Source organism: Athalia rosae, chromosome 7 (assembly GCF_917208135.1).
Source record: "Athalia rosae chromosome 7, iyAthRosa1.1, whole genome shotgun sequence".
NCBI classification, from domain to species: Eukaryota; Metazoa; Arthropoda; class Insecta; order Hymenoptera; family Athaliidae; genus Athalia; species Athalia rosae.
Genome location: NC_064032.1, coordinates 2309778 through 2330472, shown reverse-complemented (window position 1 = coordinate 2330472; position 20695 = coordinate 2309778). Strand labels below are relative to the sequence as shown.

At 39.9% G+C, this 20695-nt stretch overlaps 2 protein-coding genes across 2 annotated transcripts; both read left to right on the top strand.

Moving 5' to 3' along the window:
- The first annotated feature begins 68 nt into the window (after positions 1 to 68).
- Positions 69 to 2424, top strand: LOC105689195 (skin secretory protein xP2-like). Its single transcript, XM_048658449.1, has 4 exons — positions 69 to 1020; positions 1364 to 1567; positions 1678 to 1920; positions 2392 to 2424. Exons 1-4 carry the CDS (start codon positions 672 to 674, stop codon positions 2406 to 2408), a joined length of 813 nt encoding a protein of 270 aa, XP_048514406.1. The 5' UTR covers positions 69 to 671; the 3' UTR covers positions 2409 to 2424.
- Positions 2425 to 3610: 1186 nt separating this feature from the next.
- On the top strand, positions 3611 to 20442 carry LOC105689202 (CD151 antigen-like). The gene is made up of 6 exons (XM_012406052.3): positions 3611 to 3974; positions 14593 to 14892; positions 15905 to 16096; positions 18782 to 18955; positions 19079 to 19240; positions 19361 to 20442. Exons 2-6 carry the CDS (start codon positions 14773 to 14775, stop codon positions 19505 to 19507), a joined length of 795 nt encoding a protein of 264 aa, XP_012261475.1. The 5' UTR covers positions 3611 to 3974; positions 14593 to 14772; the 3' UTR covers positions 19508 to 20442.
- The last annotated feature ends 253 nt before the right edge of the window (positions 20443 to 20695 follow it).

Sequence of the window (20695 nt, the reverse complement as noted above, 5' to 3'; positions counted from 1 at the left end):
GAATATGATGATCGCATTTCTATAATAAATAATAAAGATGATCGTCGGAATGTACCACCCAGTTACTAACGGGAATCCGTATTATACATCTAACGAATGAAATTCTCTGTAATTTAACAATTTTCTCTCTCTCTCTCTCAAAAAAAAAAGGAAGAAAAACTAAATTACACCTGATTACGTATCATTCCTTAATACATCTACAAACAAATACATTATCCATTGGTTATTCTGGGCACAGAAATGAACATTTCACAATTTGCTATCAATATTTAGGAAAGCTGCCGCACAGTATCGTAAGTACACTTGTATAAATGACTAACAAGCGCGGTGCAGTGCGAAGCTTATATCGTAACAGTTCGCTATAAATTTTTTTTTTTTTTTTTTTGCTTTATTTTAAATTTGGACAATTGCACAAAATGCTTCATCACACATTCGCTATCACACTTTTGTATGTACAGTTGTCGTTTTATGTTTGCCGTTTTTTTTTTTGTTTTTTACGTGTGCCAAATGCTGATCGTACAGTGAGTTTGTTATTTTAAGATAATTTTCTTCCTTCGGTTCGCGGTTTATCGGTAGAAACGAACGAGTAGAATATCATGCTTAATTTATTCTCCTAATTGAGTAATTAGCGAAGCAGAAATATTCAGTTCGCGTAGCGTTAGCTTCTTCTTATGCATACTTCATTTTTTGCCAGAAATCAGAACTTTGCTTGGCATTTTTTCTCTGATCTTTGGTTTCAATCGGTGCAGGAAGGAGAAGCTCCTCCTCCTGCAGATGGAGCAGCTCCTGCTGCTGCCCCCGCTGCTGCCCCCGCTGCAGACGCACCAGCTGCTCCAGCTGCCACTCCTGCTGAAGCCACCCCCGCTGCAGCACCGACTCCTACAGATGGAACAGCGGCACCGGCACCCCCGGCCGATGGGGCAGCACCTCCTCCTGCACCAGCGGGTGAAGCCGCACCGGCACCCCCTGCAGATGGTTCCGCACCACCCCCGGCAGACGGCAGTGCACCACCCCCAGCGGGTTGGTAATCTTATGCGCTGACAAAAGTTGGCTAATCAGACCTGTTTTCGCTCCGAAGAACGTCCGATTTCGAAGCGACGTAACTACGCGAAAAATTGGCGTAGAGGGTTGTAAAAAAATGCATTTTAAAGGTTGAAGTGTCTTCTTCAAAACGCGTTTTTTAAATTTTTCGTACGATTTTTTTTGCACGAGTTATGCGACTCTAAAGCAATTATTGTCCATTGGTTATGAGGCTTCGAAATCGGACGTTTTTCGGAGCGAAAACAGGGCTAATTTTTATTCGCCGTGTAAATTCTACTTGAATCGTTAATTTCGATTGAATTTCATCTTCGCGATATTCAAGACGGAGCAGCTCCTGCACCTCCTGCCGATGGCGCCGCTCCCGCACCACAAGGTGATGGAACAACACCAGCCCCACAAACCGACGGAGCGGCACCCCCAGCAGAAGGTGCACCACCCGCAGATGGAACCCCAGGGGCTCCGGCTCCACCAGTTGACGGAGCTGCACCCCCAGCAGAAGGTGCCCCAGCCGCACCCCCCGCTGACGGTATGAATATCAGAATCTCATCATCCGTCAAAATTAGACAGCTGAATGAAAAGAACAATCGAATCATTTTTCGCAATTTTTTTCTGCGATATCCCGATCATTTTCTTCAGGCGCAGCGCCAACGGAAGGAGCTCCAGCTGCCGCACCTGCCGAAGGAGCAGCTCCTGCCGAAGGAACGCCCGCAGCGGCACCCCCGGCAGACAGTGCGGCGCCAGCACCTGCAGCGGCACCAGCTGAAGGAGCTCCGGCGGATCCAGCTGCACCCCCACCGGCTGAGGGTGCTGCCCCAGCGCCGGCTGCACCACCCGCAGAAGCAGCGTTACCACCCCCAGCGGAGACAGCACCCCCGCAAGGTAATTAAAACGATCAAAGACGCTGCGGAGTATAAATAATCAAATGGAAGGATTCAATTCTTTACGGTAATTATGCGCAGCCGTGTATGACTAATTAATTGAATAATTAATTAACTTGGTCGAGTAATTAATGAGGGACTTATGATATGGGCACAGGGTATTCGTGTCGCGAAAGTCGGCGGTCGACAATTTTATTTCTAATTTTAAAAATGCGTGCTTAACGTACGTACGTAATTAGATAAGAAAAAAAGAACCGAACATGCACCACTTATGAAAATAAGGAAGTTGCATGAAATTTTACTATAAATTAACTGTTTTTTTTTTTTTTTTTTTAAAAAGCTATGTAATTTCAACGTGTCTCATATGCGGTGAAAGTCTGCTCGCGATGATTTCGTGATTTCTCGTAGATGAATTTTCGTTCTCATATTTTTTGAATACATAAGTTTTCTTTTTTTTTACGAAAAATTGCAGCACCTCCAGCGTCGTAACTGCGGGATGATGCGCGAAAAGCCAACCACAAATAAGAGAAGAGAAAAGTTAAGAAAAAATGGACTGCTTCACCCACACTTGATGACGTCACAAGCACACATTGCACTCAATACGTAAATATAACCACAAATATATTATATATTTGAATGACTGAGGAGAAATTGGGAAGAAAAATTACGTTTCCCCGGGACAATTACATTATACATATACACGTAATTTGTAAAATAGACGAAACAAAAAATGAAGAAAAAAACCAATGAAGTTCCGCAATATTCAGTAATTGCAATTTATAAAATTGTACCGCGCGCTGTACAATTATCATTAAAATAATAATATTGTTAATAATAATTGTTGTAAAGAAAATGAAAATAAAAACGTATGTTGTTATAATATATTTATTGTACTATCGAATAATATAGTATAAACATATAATTTTCAATAAACTATGCAAAATTATTATATATTAATTGCGTATATAACGACAGTCGTACACGTAAAATATAATAATTAAATTTAATACACCTGTATAGCGATTAACTTTTTTTTTTCATTACAATTTTTAGATGTTGAGGTATAAGGAAAATTACTAGTTACCGAAACAATGTTCGAGTAGTTCGAAAAGTATGAGGTGAGAGGTACTTTAAAGTTTGAACGAAATTAGTTGCCGTTGCTTTACCTGTAGGAAAAAAACGTATATCAATCGATACTTTGCCAATCACATTTTGCCGGCTCACCACATTTATCGTCAATCCCATCGATTCTATTTTATCTTTAGCATACGAATACGTGTAATAATAGGAGCGTCGCGAATTCCTTATCGATATAAAACGCGCGTATGTTAATTTTTACAGGTATGCGGGCAGATAGCGACTGGAAGGAATTCGGGTCCGATTATTTGTTGTTCGGGTGATGGGAAATATTAAAATATTCTCCATTAGCATCTGAAAAGAGATGAAGAAGGAGGAATTTTTTTCTCACAATCAAATCAATGAATATTTGATAATTTCAAATTCGAGGGCCTTCCGTTCGGTACTTTTCTTACCTGTAGAAGTCCCCTGAAAATTTTTTAATTCTCTACCTGAGTTTCGAGTTATATTTAACCACCGCCAGAGGCGCGACTCCTTTTTCCCCCCCATTCACTTTGGAATCTTGAATCTTGATCACATTCCCGATTCAGTGTCGCTTCGACGTTCGGAGAGCGTTGTGCGCGCGAGCTGGTTTCGCGGCTGCGTGAATTTTCAGTTTTGTTGTTCCCTTTTTTCTTCATTTTTTTTCTCATGTAAAGTTTTCTTATACTGTGTACAAGTTAATTCAAATCGCCACTGTTTCTCACGAGTGAACTAAATTTTTTTTTTTTCATTTCAATTACAAAATAAAAAAATTAATCATCGATCGATCGATCCGCGCATATCGGGGAAAAATTAAAAAATTCAAACAATCTTGGAAGCATCGTTTTTTTTTTTAAATAGAAATGAAAGAGTGTAACACGGTTGAATCTACTCGCAGTGACAAGCCTCGTCTCTACTGACACTGCAGTGAAGATAGAAAGAAACTAGACTTTTCAGGTGAGAGTTTACTCTGGACTAGATTACACACATGTACCGTAATGTATGAGAAACATACGTGTGCAATAGTACGCGCAACGATTCTTATCGGTAACTGTATCAATTCTACTTGAATTTGGAGCCTATCTCTTAGCTTATATAAAAAGGAATTTATGTAACTACATGTGTAAGTAAACACGCACGTCGATCAAACGCCAGAAAAGTAACGAAGAAAAACTTCAAGAATTAGTTGGGTAAAACGTTGGTTCGCATTAAATGGTAACGAAGTTTAAAAGCCACGTACGGAAAAATCTTGTCCCTTTAAATTTTACGCGCGGTTTTTAGCGCGCCTCGCTCCGCGCATGGAGGTCGCTTCGAAATTCGAATAGATCCGAAGCGTTCGCTCGATTTCGTTCTCTCTCTCACCTTTTATTTCCTTCAAATTTTTCAGAGGTGAAATTTACACCAGGTATTTCAAACGCCGACCATCGCACGTGTCAATCAAAAGTGTGCCTTTTTACATCTTATTCCGTTCGATAATCTTTTCATCCGATCTGTTCGGTACGATCGGAGCGATCCGATCGTTTTTCAACCTGACGGATCGAAAAATAGAAGAAAAAAAAAAAAAAAAAACACACAGCCCCCGAAAATACCCACGTCGCTCATCGACACTTTGGTGAGTTAAAAAACTCAGAAATTCAACGTCTCATTATCCGGTCTCATTGTTCTCCTTTGAGATCCATCGTCCATCGGTACGTATATCTCGCGGTTTGACGTCCGAGTCCCTTCGTATTCTCTCCCTGGCTTTTAGAGCGTGGAAAAAAATGGAGGGAAAAAAAAAGAAATTCTTACGTCAAAACTGATCCGCAGCATTTCGATTAATTTGAATATCGACAGCCAATTATATTTCTCACGAACGGTGTGAACCTGGGATCGATTTATGCGGTTGTATGTACACGAAATTTCTGTACATCATTAATCAGCTGTAACGATCGTTATATCATCCCGCATAGTACGGGGTCTCGGGTCATCCGTTGGCGCATAATTTATCAGGGAAGACGAACGATATAGATAAAGCGAAATTCCGAAACTGTCGTAACTCCGAATGATAGGAGGGCGAGAAATGATGATGATACCAACGGATTTCAGCTCTTCGGAGGAATCAGAAATCATTAACCGCGTAACGACGTCATTACCATCCCCAAAATATGGTCACCTGCATATCTCTTCGTAACATTGCGAACTGACCCATGTACACGTGTGCGTTTCGAAAACGCCGCGTCTTCTCGTAGGAAAGATGAATTAAAATTTTCCTCAACGTGCGCGAGGAACATCTCCGCGAGTAATTTTACCGATCCCGTCATCCTTTTCTCGGTATACATTTTATCATCGCGAGTAAAAATACAGATGAGTTCGCTCCACGAGTTATTTCCGAGTATGTGAATTATTATATCATCGATTCGGTGGAGAGATAGATTTTCCGAACGACGACTAGAGGAGCGGTTACGACGTGGAAAAATCTTGAGATTCTCTAGAATCGAGTCCCTTCCTCCCTCGCCTGCCCCACCCCCCGCGGTGTTTGGGGATGTTCGGCCAACTCTCATACCTGTACCAAAATTTGTTTGTGTATGTGTGAAATAAAAGGTGCCAAATCCTCCCTTGCGCGACGGTGTGTGTGCGGGTACAATACCTGTACAGCGACGGGCAACAGGTAGAAAATGAAATTTTTTCTACGAATTACGTGGAGTTTAACCATCTCCGCGGGTGTATCCGTGTACCAGCAGCTGCGGCAGCAGGTTGTTGTTGTTTCGCCGATGCGCAGAAAAAGTGAAAAAAAAAAAACGAAATGAAACGAAGAAGGGAAAATTTTTTCCCTTTTTATTTTTCGACTCATGCTCGGACGATATTCAAAGTCCTCGATTTCGCAAATTCGTTTTCTTCGGGACGTTAATTGTATTTATTTTGTGTCATTACTTCGGACAGTCATCGTTTCCCTTTACTTTCACTTCGTAGCTACTCCAAAGTTATCGCTAGTGTTGGGGTAGGTAGGGTAAAAAAAAAAGGATTTTATTACGTGCGAATTATCGGCGAATTGTAAACGTCGTCGAAGATTACGTTGCAGTCAATTATTCTTTGTATTCTTTTTCCGTACTTCTTCTTCTTCTTTCTGACGTCATAATATTTACGACTTCACAGACAATCTTATCGAATATAATAACTAGGTATTCGTACGGAATAAAATTCTATAGAGTGTCCCATGCTATTTATTCCAACGTTCTAACTGAGCGTAAATACAGCGGGTCACCTTGGCTTAGCTCCGAAGAACGTCTGATTTCAAAGCTTCGTAACTGCTCGAAAAATTGAGGTAGAGGGTTGTAAAAATATGCGTTTTGAAGCTTGAAGCTTCTCCTATTGGATGCTCCCAATTAATTGAGATTGCGTTTTTTCGTTCACTAGTTATACTCTTCTGATTGAACTCATGTCGAAAACGTGAATTGAACTTTTTACTTTGAGAAGGTGCACCGGGTGTTTGAGTCGTTGGACTTGAACTTTTTTTATGTCATTTTAAAGGTTGAAATCTCCCCTTCAAAACGCATTTCTTAAATTTTTCGTGCGATTTTTTTTGCATGAGCTACGCGACTTTAAAGAAATTATTCATCTTATTCGTCATATTCGTTATATGAATTTTTGGCCCGATAATTTCGGTGCATAGGTATAATATAAGTATGTCTATCGTGTATTGAAAAATTCAAATCACAGTTTTTTCTTCTCCTTCAATTAATCAATTTTATTGTTTCGTTGTTCGTTCGGTTCTTTGATTTTTATCCTTGGTACTGAATTTTTTCTTTTTCCCCCATTTATTTCAATTCGTCGTGGGCGATCGTGGGAAACTCTTCGTCATCTTGATCGCGGTTCGCCCTATTCTGTATTATAAATACACCTTGTGATCCGAGTTTAGGTCTTAAGAATTTCTGAGGATTTAAATCTGGCCCAACCCATAACCGGGTTCCATCTCGACCATTATCATGCTAACCAACGCTGACAGTTACTCGTACATATACAGATCTTTAGCTTATATGCTTTCCCATCTAAACATATAAATTTTTATGCGTCATGAACTGAGCGAGTAACTAGATCAATATATAAATTATACATACGTAGGACCGTGATGGATATACCTTTAAAAAAAAAAAAAGTAAAAAAATAAAAGTTTCACTTGTACGTAGATAAAGTTAATTAATTCACGTACGAGTTCGTATTCATCGGTAATGTTTATTCATTTCTGTTATTTGACTCGATAATTTTTTTTTTTTTCTTTTCATACCGCGTAATAATTGTTGATGTGTCGCTGAACTTTCTCCACCAATTACTCTACCGTAAAAGGTAGTAAAGTAAAGGTATCGTGTATACTCTCGAGGCCCAATGTAATACATGAGGAGGCTTCGAATGCGCGGGCGCAGTTTATGTGCACATGGCCACGGAGTAAATACACCTATGTAACAATGAAAGTATCATTATCTGTCGTTTAGAATTTCCCAATTATTCATTTTATACATGTACATGGATATGAATCATCGTTGAACGGTTTTGAACGTTTTTTTTCTACCACGGTTTTTCTCTCTTCAGGATTTTTCTTTTGGTGTTTCGATTTTCATCTGTGAATCGATGCGTTCGACGATTGCCCGGTTAACAGCTGATTGCAAATTGTTTCAATTTCATTCATCTCTTTATTTTTTACAAGTTATTCGCGTGCCATGGCAAAATGCAAAATTAAAAGGGATCGCTTTTCGTTCTTAACTTCTGAACAATCTCAACGTCCCATTATATCTATGATGACATTTATAGTAGGAATTCGAATAATGATTATATAATTATAATAACAATGAGCAGATAAATATTTTTATCACATATTTATAATATTATTATTACTGTTAATTATGATGCGGTGCAGCCGAGTAACTCCGTTTACGTTACCACTGTTATACGCACTCCGTTCGCGTATCGCTTTTATAAACCTATCCACGTGTACGTGTTACATATAATATATATATATATATATATATTTATACGCACACATATGCCAAGCCCATAAGCCGATAAATTAGTGCTCACATATGTCCACGTTTGTGTATACGACGTACGCTGTACAGATCACACGCGGGGTCATGTGCCGATATTTGGGTACATAAAATACATACAGATATATTACGCGTGCGAAAAATTCACGTTAATCCACATACCCTACGGCGTGTTTTTATCAACGATACGTATATGTATATAAATTGGACTAAATAATAATTATTATACGTGTACAGATATACATATATATATATCGATTGAATTTTCTTTATTTGATGACCTCAGTTTCGACTCTCACGTTACCGCTGCTTGTGCCGCTGCTGCTGCTGCTGCTGCTGCTGCTGCTGCTGCTGCTGCTGATTTAGAACGTAAGGAGGAAAAAAATTTGTTTTTAATAAAATATACCGCTCACGGTTACGTATCACGAGATTATAATAATTGTGTATACGTAATCTCCGGCAGAGACTGCGATGGAAAAATTTTTCAACAACCGGACACGTGCGGGGTGTATAAATTACACACATTTATATCTAAACACTCATACCTATACACGACTGATTCGCGTATTTCGGCTAAAGTTTGCCATTTTATTATTTTCCCTCTCGTCTTTTTCTTCAAAATTTTAGCATCGATTCTAGACCGTGGTACAAAATCTGTGTGTCGATATTTATTCGTTTTTTTTCCACGTTGAAAGGAGACGAGCGAAGAAATGGAGGAGAGATGGAGAATGATGCACGTTGGTAGATACGAGTGAACGGTCCACGCGTTCCGTGCAGCATCACCTCCTACTTCCTTCTTCTCCTTTTCTCTCTCTCTCTCTCTCTCTCTCTCTCTCTCTCTCTCTCTCTCTCTCTCTCTCTCCGCGGGAGGGTGACAAAGCCGATATAATCTGGTGGTCGGAAAGTTAAGTACTCCGTGACTAAAATCTGCTTTGAATAAAACGAGCCGAGCGATAACGTCGGTCAAATCCAAACCAGTCCTCTCTAATTAAACTAATTGACACTCGCACCGCCGCACTCCGGACTACGTACATACCGTACACGTATCAATATATCTCTCTCATCTCTGTGGTACATATAAGCTCGATCCGTCCAAACGTCCTAAATGATTTTCGATATAATATATCCGGAGTAGTTTGTTATCGGAAAAAATTGAAAAAAGGAGAGCGAGAAAAAAATCGAAACTATTTCCACTCGATTTCCATTCTCAGAGTTTTCCAATTATCTCGCCAATTATCGAATTTGTCGCGAAAGTGGCGGGGAACGATCGAGTGGAGAATTTAATTACCCGCAACTTTGATCATCGCCTTATTTACGCTAGGATCGATATTCTCGGACCTGTGCTCGATCGAAGGGGTGCAATTGTGATCATAAGTTACCCGCGGTAGAAAATACAAATCATGTGCGAAAATGATCGTTAGGTGGTCCCCTTGTTGGGTGTATTTTGATCTTCGTGTAGTATAACGGGATCTCATTATATATCCTCCGCCTTACGAACGCGGGGTCGACGAGGATCTCCCGATGTCGCGTGGGAGACGCGTGGTGGGATTCTTCGCTCCGTGTACCACTCCTTCCATCTCGTCTAACTTCTTTTTTCCCTTCCTCTGCATCTTACTTTTTTCTTTGTTCCCGTCTCTCTCTCTCTCCCTCTCTCTGTATCTTCTTTCTCTTCATTCATTCACATCAGAGTCTCGTCCTTTCATATTATGTACGCATTACATTTATGTATACCTGTACCATTCGCTCGACGTTTATTCTAATATCTCAACTTCGCTTTTTCTTTTTTTATTATTATTTTTTTTTTTTGTACATGAATTCTCAGTCCCGCGTCACGTCGTCGCGATCTTCTTGTACCTACGTATATACAAGTTAAAATTGTTCCTGAATTGAAAGGACGAAAATAAAAAAGACAAAGCATTTTGCGATATCAAATAAAAAACCGTGACGTTCATCGTATAATATTTTAATACACATATCGTAGAAAATATGAACGTTTCTTATATATCCTAGACGTGTATGTACGGATGTTTATATACGTGCATATGTACTATGGGATAGCGTAAGTAACGGTACTATTTTATGAGTATATATTGCCATATAATACATATATATATACGTAGGTATATATGTGCCTACTTTGCACAAGTTTCTACGGCGCAACAACTTCGGTTCCGTTATATTTCACCTGATGTAGGTACCGGAATATTTATAATATCGTAGGTCAGGGATCTTCCGATCGATCGGTCAATTTTTTCGCTCCGCTATTCCCTTCGATTGAAGAAAAATTTACACATCGTATCTGCTCTCGATTCGCGACGTGTCATGTGCACGCGATCTTAAGATGTCATGTTCAATTTTCATCGGGTAATTAATTAACGACTTTATCCAATTTTTGTCGGACATCGATGACTTGATTTCTTGCCGGTTGTTGAAATCGATGAACGACACTCTGCTTTTAAATTTCATTATTTAAAGAAATGTAATATTTTTTGTTTCACACTCTGCAGAGTCCTAGTATCATATGGATTTTTATTTTATTTTATTTCAATGCTTTCGAGGTTCGAAAATATTTTTCCTTCCGTTTCTCGTGCCACGCAATGCGTTCTCTGTCGCACGGTAAAACGCGGTTATAATATAGGTACATCGAAGAATATTGAGAAACGAAACCTTATCAACTCTCCCACTGGTTTCTCGCAGTAAGGAAACTGAAACCAGAAGGACTAAAGAAAAATCTATAGAAGAAACGAAAACGAAAGAAATCCAACTGGACTCCGTACAGTTTTGCGTCTATTTTTTCCATTCCCTTGTTACAAATCATTTCGAGTAGCCTTTTTTTTTTTAACTTCTTTCGAACACGAAGCTCTCGTACATATCAGCGACGTACACGTATCGATTACAGTCGTGCGCAATGTGTCTCTAATCTTGATAATTCCTAATCTCGTATGCACGACAACGTCAGCGACAGCGACGATTAGAAGGAGGCTGAGGAGGATGGGGAGGATGAGGAGGATGAGGATGAGAACGATGATCTGCCAAATGAACGGACGGCGTAGGACGGCGGTCATCGTCTATCCAGCGAATCCGACGTGCTGAGTCCCGGGAGTTTCACACACGTACACGCGCAACGACTACGCCACGCTGTAGGTGGTTGCTTCTCCGGATGATGGTAATTGCGCTCTACATGCAGTCTGTGAACTCGTAAGAACCCCATCGTCCTCCGCCTAGTATCTATGGTTATTACCTGAACTCGCTCATTCGATATGATTATTTACTATGAATCGTGACGAGCGACGCACAAAAAAACCGAGACCTGAGGAAAACCGAGTAAAATCCCATGTGCCTATGCGTAATGAAGATACATGAATAAGTACAAAGATAAAAATTAGAAGAAGAAAAAAACAAAAAAGCAAGAAATATGGAACGAAAAAAGCGATAACGCTGTCGCGCACGTGTGGGAGGATAAGGTTGGCCGTTCGTTGGTCTCTCCGCACGAAGGTGAGGCGGAACCTTACACACCGTAACATACTTCGGACACCTGCGTTCCCCACGTACACGCGTCGAATATTGCAGCGGTGCCCACGCACCTCGTCGTCGTCGTCGTCGTCGTCTCCTCGCGTCGTAGCCTCCTTCGAATCGGTTCTTAAACTTCTTAGAATGTAAGAAAGTCGCCGGAATACGTACGGAGGAAAGAAGAGGGCTTCGCACTCCGAAGGAAATGCCCTCCCGACTCTCCGAACCCACGCACAATTTTTCGGAACGAGCGTTACCGATTCTGATTTACGCATTGAACAAGAAAAAAAAAAAAAGAAACAACAAAAATTAAAACCTACGATCTAAAACCGGATCAAGTTTCTATTTTTTTTTTCAGTCGGGTTTTAGCTAATTGTAAGTTTGTCGATTTTTTTCGCACGCGAGAGTCGAAAAATTGCATCTTTGACGCGTGAGGGGGGGGGACAAGTGCAAGAATGCAGCGTGTATTGCGAAACCTGCCGTCGGTGGTTCGCTCCGTAGGTGTATCGAATATTTAGAAGCTCGAATTTAGTTCAGTTCGGTTAAGTTTAGCCCAACCGAACTGATTGTGTTAGCTCGACTGCTCTGTGCTCAGCGTTAGAAGAAATTATTAATCCCGTGGCGGACTGCGACGAGACCGAGCCGCTGCAGTGGGCCGCGGATATCATCCGCGTTGCGGGTACGGCGGGACGGTTTAAAATTGCACGGAAACTGCACGCACACGCGCAACGCTCGTAAAAGCTGAATCAACTCACGGCGTTGAATTGCGCTGAACCTCGAGTACGGCGGCACACGATAAACCGAACTGCATATAACTTCATCCATTCCCCGTGGGCATATATTTTTTTTCTTTTTTCATTTTTTTTTTTCTATCCTTTTATCGTCCGCCGTAATCGTTATTATATACGTCTGGTCTTTCCTGTCGTCTCGTATCATCTGCTGCAGCAGCAGCAGCGTGTGGAAAAATTAAAAGCACGAAAGCGGATGACGGTGGGTCGGTTAAATTTTATTAGATTTAGATGCACGCAAAGTGTGCGTACATATTTGCACGGCGTGATGTATAGACGGCTGTCCGATACACACGAACCGTAGGCGATGCGTGTGCGCGTGTGAGTTTTTTCAACGCACTTACGGGCGTCACATGCGGTGCGTAAAAGGGCGACGCCGGTGTACCCGGTTCACGTGGTTATTATTCAACTTATTGGCAATCCCCGGTCTCTCACCTAGTGTCGATATAGCATATATCCTCATTTATTCAATCCTTCCTAACGACCAGATTATTGAACAATTTATCAATTCATATAATAGACCAATCTCGTTAACCTTGCCACCCATTAAAACAACCCACCGCTCGCGCATATGCAATACGCGCTCCGCATCAACGTACGTACAAAACCCCACGTATCACAATTCCATCCACTTCGCATCCGTGCATCCTCCCACATAAGTTACGAGTTTAATTTGATTTCTTTTTTTTTTTCTTTTTCTTTCCTCGCCTTTTTCTATTTTCTTTTCTTAATTGTAAACTCTCGTCTCGCGTTCACGTAAATAGACGAGTATCCTACGTATGTTATTCTTGTAAGAGAAAAATAAAAAAAAAAAAATGGAAGAAAGAAAGAAAGAAAGAAAGAAAGAAAAATCGATCATCAACGATCGGACGGAACCAACGATTGTAATTAGATGTAACACAGTACGTATTTGTATACGTGTACGGATAAGATGAAAACTCGATAGGACGAGGTTCCGTTTATTTATCCATTCATTCATTCGTTCGTTCGTTCGTTCATTCATTTAGTTTTGTAGTAGTCGCTTTTACTTGTACGTTATACAGCAGAGGCCATCGCGTGCGGTTTTGCTTTTACTATATTGCATGGGCAGCTGCAGCGCGTGGAGCCCATTGATAAATTCCTTTTTTTTTCTTTTTTTTTTCCACGCACCGTGTAGCGGATTTTATATTCTACGCGTGTGTGCGAGCGCGTCTGTATCCACCGATACGATACGAGGATATACCGTAAGCTTCGGATACATTTTTATTTTTCATTTACTTCTTCTTTTCTTTTTCTCGTTTTTCTGCTTCACGCGTACCGTGCTGCAGACTCGTTTGTATTTCACGTCCTCCGGCGTCTTTTCGCCCCTTCTCTCGAGCCGTTGCACGGCAAAGTAAGAAGGAATATGTAAGCAAGATCTCAAATGTTGAAAAAAGAAAGAAGGGAAAAATTTTAAAACTGCTTCGCCCACGCAACTCACTCTCCGCGCTCCTGTTGCTGGCACCACTCTTATTCGTATGGTATACCTGCATACGTACCTGTATTCGTATTTTTCTTACGCTTTTTCATATTTTCCTCTTTTAATTTCAATTCTCTGCAAGCTCCGAAAACGGCTTCGAATTTTATGACGATCAGATTTTACGTACAAGACTAAAAAACAAAAAAAAAAAAGGAAAAATCTTTTTGGAAACATTTCCGACACCCCGCATCTATCATTCGTATAGTATAGGGACAGTTGTGTGGTTTGAATATTTTTTTTCTTGTAGTCTGTTTTGAATTTATCATATATCTGTTTTTTTTTTCTCTATTCTCGAGCGCAGCGATGAAGACGTTGAGGAAATTGGTTGGGTTTGGTCTTAGAGATGATGTGGTATGCGTTATTTCTGGCGCGCGCCCGGCCAGCTGGCTACGATAATATTGATAAAAATACGCCATGAAAATAGGAGTGCTGAGATAAATCCCGTGTCAGCTATACGTTATTATTATTACGTATGTATATAAACATATCAGAACCGCATTCTCCAGAGTCATGCTGCTCCGGCGTAACGAATAATCGTTCGTTCAATTTTTTTCTCTTCGACAAATCTTCTCGGTTATCGAAACTAATTTTCTTCCATTTCGTTTTCCATACGTCGATTCGATACGTTAACTCGGGTTTTAGGATTTTATTCTTTCATTTACAATAAGAAAATTGAAGAATCGAACGACCAGACGAAAAAAAAGTATGAAATTTGAATTAGAGAAGGAATGAAAAATAATTGTTTCGTCTTTTTGAAATTGCAGATGCGATGACGAGGTGACGAATACAGGAACGCGGTGGCGAGTCGCACGTTTCGTTCGAATCTCGAAAAAAAAGAGAGAGAAGAAAAAAGGAGAAGGCGAAGCATTAATTTCACAGAGTTTTGTTACTCACAATTTTTTTTTGCAAACGACGAAAAAATTATACAATTCAAGTAAAACAAAATGGCGAAAGGTGCCGAAAGACTGCCGGGAACATCGTCGAGGATAAGGACTCGAGATGACGGATGCTGTTCGGTCAATTTTCTTAAATACGTTCTTCACATCTACAACGTTGTATTATTCGTGAGTATTTTTTTCCACCTACTTGTTAGTAGTTTCCTTCAAATACCCTGGTAATAATTAAGACGGGATCTGATTATGAGCCTGATTATTTTAATCCGCTGATCAAAGGTTACAATAATTATTTTTTTACCATCGCTGTTTCTTCGGCTGATTGGTTTTCATTATTTTTTTTTCTTTTATCTAAAATTTTCGTGCACGTGAAATAGAAATCGTACGAGTTTACTCAAAATTAAAAAATATCCGTCCGACGGTAATTGACCGTTCGTCAAAGTTGCTCATTATCTGCACATTCGTGCAGTTGACACGAAGAGATACGATTCTCTGGCAGAGGGTTTCATACGCGCTTACATACATACGTACGTAAAACTTGATGTGTACATAGTTATAAACTGGTTTTCTGGAATTCTGGAGGTAAACTTGAAACCTCGACGTATGTGTCCCAGCTTTATAGCGGGTGGCTATTTCTCGGACCAGAAAATCGACTCCATAGTCGGTTCGTCTCCGAAACCGACTCTCCGCGTTTTTTTTTAACCGCGCACCTAGACACGCCGCACACTTGCCCACGTGTGTATAACGTACACATATTTTTTCCTTACGTCGCTTCGTTACGCCCTCGCGCCGACGACGCCCCCATTTCTTATGTATACATATACCCATGCCCGTATACGTGCATCGGTATATAGGTATGTGATCCAAAGATCCCGCGAGCTGTTCAGATATCCCGTGGAAAATGACTTTTCGTAGCACGTGGTAAAGTCTTCTTTTTTTTTTCTATTCTCTCTTAATTTTTTATTTTGTTCGACGAGAATTCCAAACTACCGGCACGAGCTGAGAAAATGAGTCGAGGGTGATCGTTATGCGGCTAGAAAAAATATGTACCGTATTTTTATTCGTGGTATAGATTTCTTCCTTTTGTGCCCGATGATTTTTATTAGCTTGTAACTAATTTATTTTTTTATAGTGAAAATTTAGGATATTTTTTGAAAATTTTCTGTCTTCCTTTCTTGCGCAGCTCTCCGGACTGGCGGTCGGCGGTATCGGTATTTGGACGGTAGTTGCCAAACACAATTACATTTCACTGCTTCCTACCTCAACGTATCCAATTTTGGCGTACGCTTTGATAGTTGCTGGAACTTTAGCAATTATTGCCAGCTGGCTCGGATGCGGTGGAGTTACGTCTGAAAACAGATGCATTCTAATAGTGGTTAGTATAATTTACCAGAAACAAAAAAAACAACGTTAAATTAATCATATTCCCACGCGCAAGAATTACCCTAACAATTTTTCTTGAATTATTCGATTAATTAATTTTTTCCATTTCTCAGATTGTATGTGATATTCTCGTTTGTAATTTTTGTAAATCTGTAGTCTAGCTTATGGAATAAAGAACGATTGATTTTTCGTGATATTGGATACGCACACCGGTGCGTATCGTGCGTGCTCTAGTTTTAATTTTTAATGAAAAACGACGGATGAACGATCGGACCAAAAGTGCTGCTGCTGCTGCTGCTGCTGCTGTTGACGATGATGATGAGAAACGGGGTACAAAGGGTTCCATTTATTCCGACGAACTATGTACACCTATGTATTATGTAAAACATCACAGTATATGTGCACGCACATAAGTGTAAAATTGAAGAATTACGGTTCTACGTTTCTACGATTCTACGGTTCGGTGGAGAAAAACAAAGTTTTAGACGCGGACGACAATCAATGGATCATTATTGTTCAAGTAAAAGAAAAGCCGCTGATAAATCCAGCCCCACATGGGAATAAATATATATGAATGGGATATCTGATATTCCTCGTGAACACAAATAGCGCGTACACACTTACGTACACCTTTATGTACATCTACGCGCGTATCAAATGGATTGGGTTTCCCTGCGCGCATTCAACGTTCCTTCGTCGAGAGAGGAGGGGTATAAAAATCAAGATTGTGAATTTCGCTTCCGAAATCTCTCGAGCCTCAGCGTTAAATTATTCAATCTATTGAAAAATGACCGATTATTTTAATTATAATCGTCATCGGTATTGCGATTTCACGTCGCACCGTGCGTTAAATTAATTTTACAATGTTCACGGCTATTTCGAGTCCAGGACGCAGGTTGTTAGTTACGGTCGTCTCGTATTCGAGGTCGTTTCAATACGTGTTGAGTCTGAAGTACAAAGGACAATTCTAAACAGTCGAGAGTTTTAGCGTAATTAATTTTCACCTCCGGGCGTTCAGCGATCAAATTTCGAAAAAGACATCGTCACAATTTCGAGGAAAATAGCGATCGGTCGATACAACGATCCTTCGAAAAACGCGTCCTCTTCGAGGGCGAGGAGATCGAACCCGGATTTCTTCCACACCACACAACTTTACCAATGTTACGTTCAACGTTTTGTACGTTTTATATGCGTTGCGTCTGGTTAATTTTACCCATAAAAGGAGTGCGCTCTCTACCGCGTCGATGGCGATCCCGCGCACGAGAGTAAAGTTTCGAATCGACTTGTATCTTACCTACATGTAAAACCCGCGTTTACATAGCTTGATTTTTTTTTTTTTTTTTCTTTTTTCACTTTACACGCGCCCCTCGGTATCGGTGGGACCCAAGTAACTGTGAAAAATATTTTTCAACCCACATTACGAACTCCGAGTGATTTTTTAATTACAAAAAAAAATCTGTAACTCGCACACGGTGATGCTCACTCGTTCGCCTAAGCTCATTCCCCAGATGCATTCGCTGTACGCATCGTATGTACGTATACTTATAAGTTTCCTGTGTACCGAACCGATGATCTCGCGGAGGCGCGTCAATACGCGTATAAGGGCATCGGTAATGGGCCTCTTTATAGAAAGTCTTGGGAAGTAACCCTTCTCAGGTATATTCCGGCACCGATGTACACCGAATACAATTTTTACTAAAACATTTTAAAGGCAGGGCGAGCGAAAGGAAACACGCCAATAATTACACGTGCTGTGTGGTCCGCCAAGGTACGTACGTCTCTTCAAGCGTATATTCCTATCCACATACATACTCGAAGATTCTCAATCACAATCCACAGCTCCAGGGTATTTTACGTGGTACATGAGTTTATCGCACGGTGCGCAATTTTCTCCGATTGCTGGAAAAATAGGATGCATCTTTAAAATGACTTGAAACGCATTAATGGTCGTAGAATTATATAATGCGGAAGATATAACAGATCGTATGTAGATTGGATCGTATAATTATGAGCGTATGTATTACTAAATTAATTTTCAGGATGATATAGAACGCGTTCTCAAGTATTAGGTGATCTAAGTTCGTTATTACCTTATCTCTAGGTACTATTATTAGCTATCTAAACTTTAGATAAGCTACGCCGAGTAGTTATACATATGTGCATAGATATGCGTAAGTAATGTTAAACAAAATGGGAAAAAGACGGTAATTTTTCTCACGGGTTCAGAGCTAATCGAAAAATTGGCGATCGGAGGGCCAACGAATTTGGAAAATTAGAATAGAATATTTTCTTCGATCCGTCCGGCAATTATTACTATTGTACGGCATCCATATTTATAGCTGGACGTATAGATGTAAGATTGTTAATTGTTCTTCATGGGGAGCATCGCTCTCTGGGAATAAAGTGCGCGACGGAGTTAGGTCTTATTTTATACCCACCCAGAATGACGCGGTGGTTCCTTAATTACTGAATTTAGGGCGGTCTAATAACCTCGGGGATCACGCGAGCCAGGAGGATCGAAGGAGAATATCGCATGTCTATATCCTACGCAATTATACTTGAGAAATGAAATAACATCAATGTAATTGATGGATTAATGGATCGACGAATGTTGAAACCTAGAAATATTGATATTGATCATTAATTTTTATTCTTCTTTTCCTTCTGTGTCTCGCAGTACATATTCGTCGTCATGGCTGTCCTAGTGATGGAAGCTGGCGTTGGACTCATGTCGAGACTTTACGAAGAGCAGGTTGATTTGGAACTCAAGGTTCATCTGAATCGAACATTCCTCGATAATTACTCTGTACGGTCGAGGGAAACAGCCGCCATCGACGCTATGCAGATAGAAGTAAGTATCGTTACGTTTTTTTTCTTTTATTTTCAATCCTTGCTTCCGATCAATTACAATCACTCGTATATATATGTAACACGGATGATAGTTTTTTCAAATTATTTTTATTCGTAATTTCAGTTCAAGTGCTGCGGAGCGTTGAGATTCGAAGACTGGCTTCACAGTGAATGGAGCAAAGACGAAGAAGTTATCGAAAACAGGAGCCTCGTTCCCGACAGTTGCTGTAAAACTCCAACACTCTTCTGCGGTCGCAGGGATCATCCGTCCAACATACAATACACGGTAAATAACGGAATAAAAAAATCTCAAATCATTTCTTGCATGACGTTGAATATTATTTGCCCCGATCGAATCCTCTGAGATAAAATTCCATTGTAGTTATTGTGACTGTGATTTTTGCAGGGTTGCATATACAAATTCCTGGAGACTACGAAAGACCATTTGATTATCCTCGGAGCTGTCGGTCTCGGACTGTCGGTCCTGGAATTATTTGGCATCGTCCTTGGCACCTGTCTTTACATCGAATTGAGGCACAATTTCGACGACTGATCCTGATTACGATATTCGGTATTGTTTGCCGGATGGAAGAACAACGCAATCGGCGTACACGGTGCAAATATAAATGACGTATTGTTAATCGTTGATTATTTCGCATAGACATTGGATGAAAAATGAGGAGATACGTTGAATCTGATTAACGTTAGTTATATTAGGGCCCCAGTGTTTTGGAGAAATTGAAATTACTTGTAAACTATGATTATTCTACAGCGTTCGAAACGCTGATATATTTATGGCATTTACGAGCTCCAAATGGAGAGTTTGAAATTTTGTAATTTGTATGAATGAGAGAGGTAGCGATGTTAAGATTTAATTTTTAAATTCTTACGAAATTTTATTACGTGTACAAGCATGATGTGTTCGAAATATTCGCTTATGTCGAGTAGATATATCTATACAAATAATTTATCAATAGATGAACTGTTATTGGAGAGAAAAATTTATGATGAATCTTTTATCGATGAATAATTGATGCAGATCGTTTTTATAATATTGTGAGTAATCTGAACGCTACCGTGCACAGTGCCTTATTGTGATCTTCGGAATCGGAGAAATGACAACGCCGATTTTTAAAGTATTTGGTATAAAACGATTATTCATATCCAAAAAAAGTGACATATTTAAAAAACACATACACCGTGAATGGATAAATATAATCCATGATGATACTATGTTATTGTTCGACAGTATTTATTTATCTGTAGTGCATATTATGAGAAGTACAATTTTATTCGAGATTCAAAAAACCCCAGTCCTAACGATAATGTTTTAATTTTAAGATTATATTACCAGATCAATTTATAAATATTCTGTTGCATAGTTGTACAATGATGATGATTATTTTGTTATTATTACATATTATAAAAACCTAGTTTGATCATTGTATACTATAATCATTGGAATGTAAATATACCTATTGAACGCTATTCGGTTACCAATAAATATCTGATTTACGATTTTCCTATGTATATCGGACTGACAAACACGAATCTGTGAAGCGAATAAGGCTATGTGTGATATTTTCTGAAATAAATCGGTTTTGCGGCAGCTATATTTTACGTTTATCACGTTTACTCAATTTCGTTCAACTCTATTTTTCAGAAGCAGAACATGCAACCTACCGAGTGAATTGGTGAGTCATCGATGAGAAAACTGTATCCACGAAGCATCTGCAGAGCA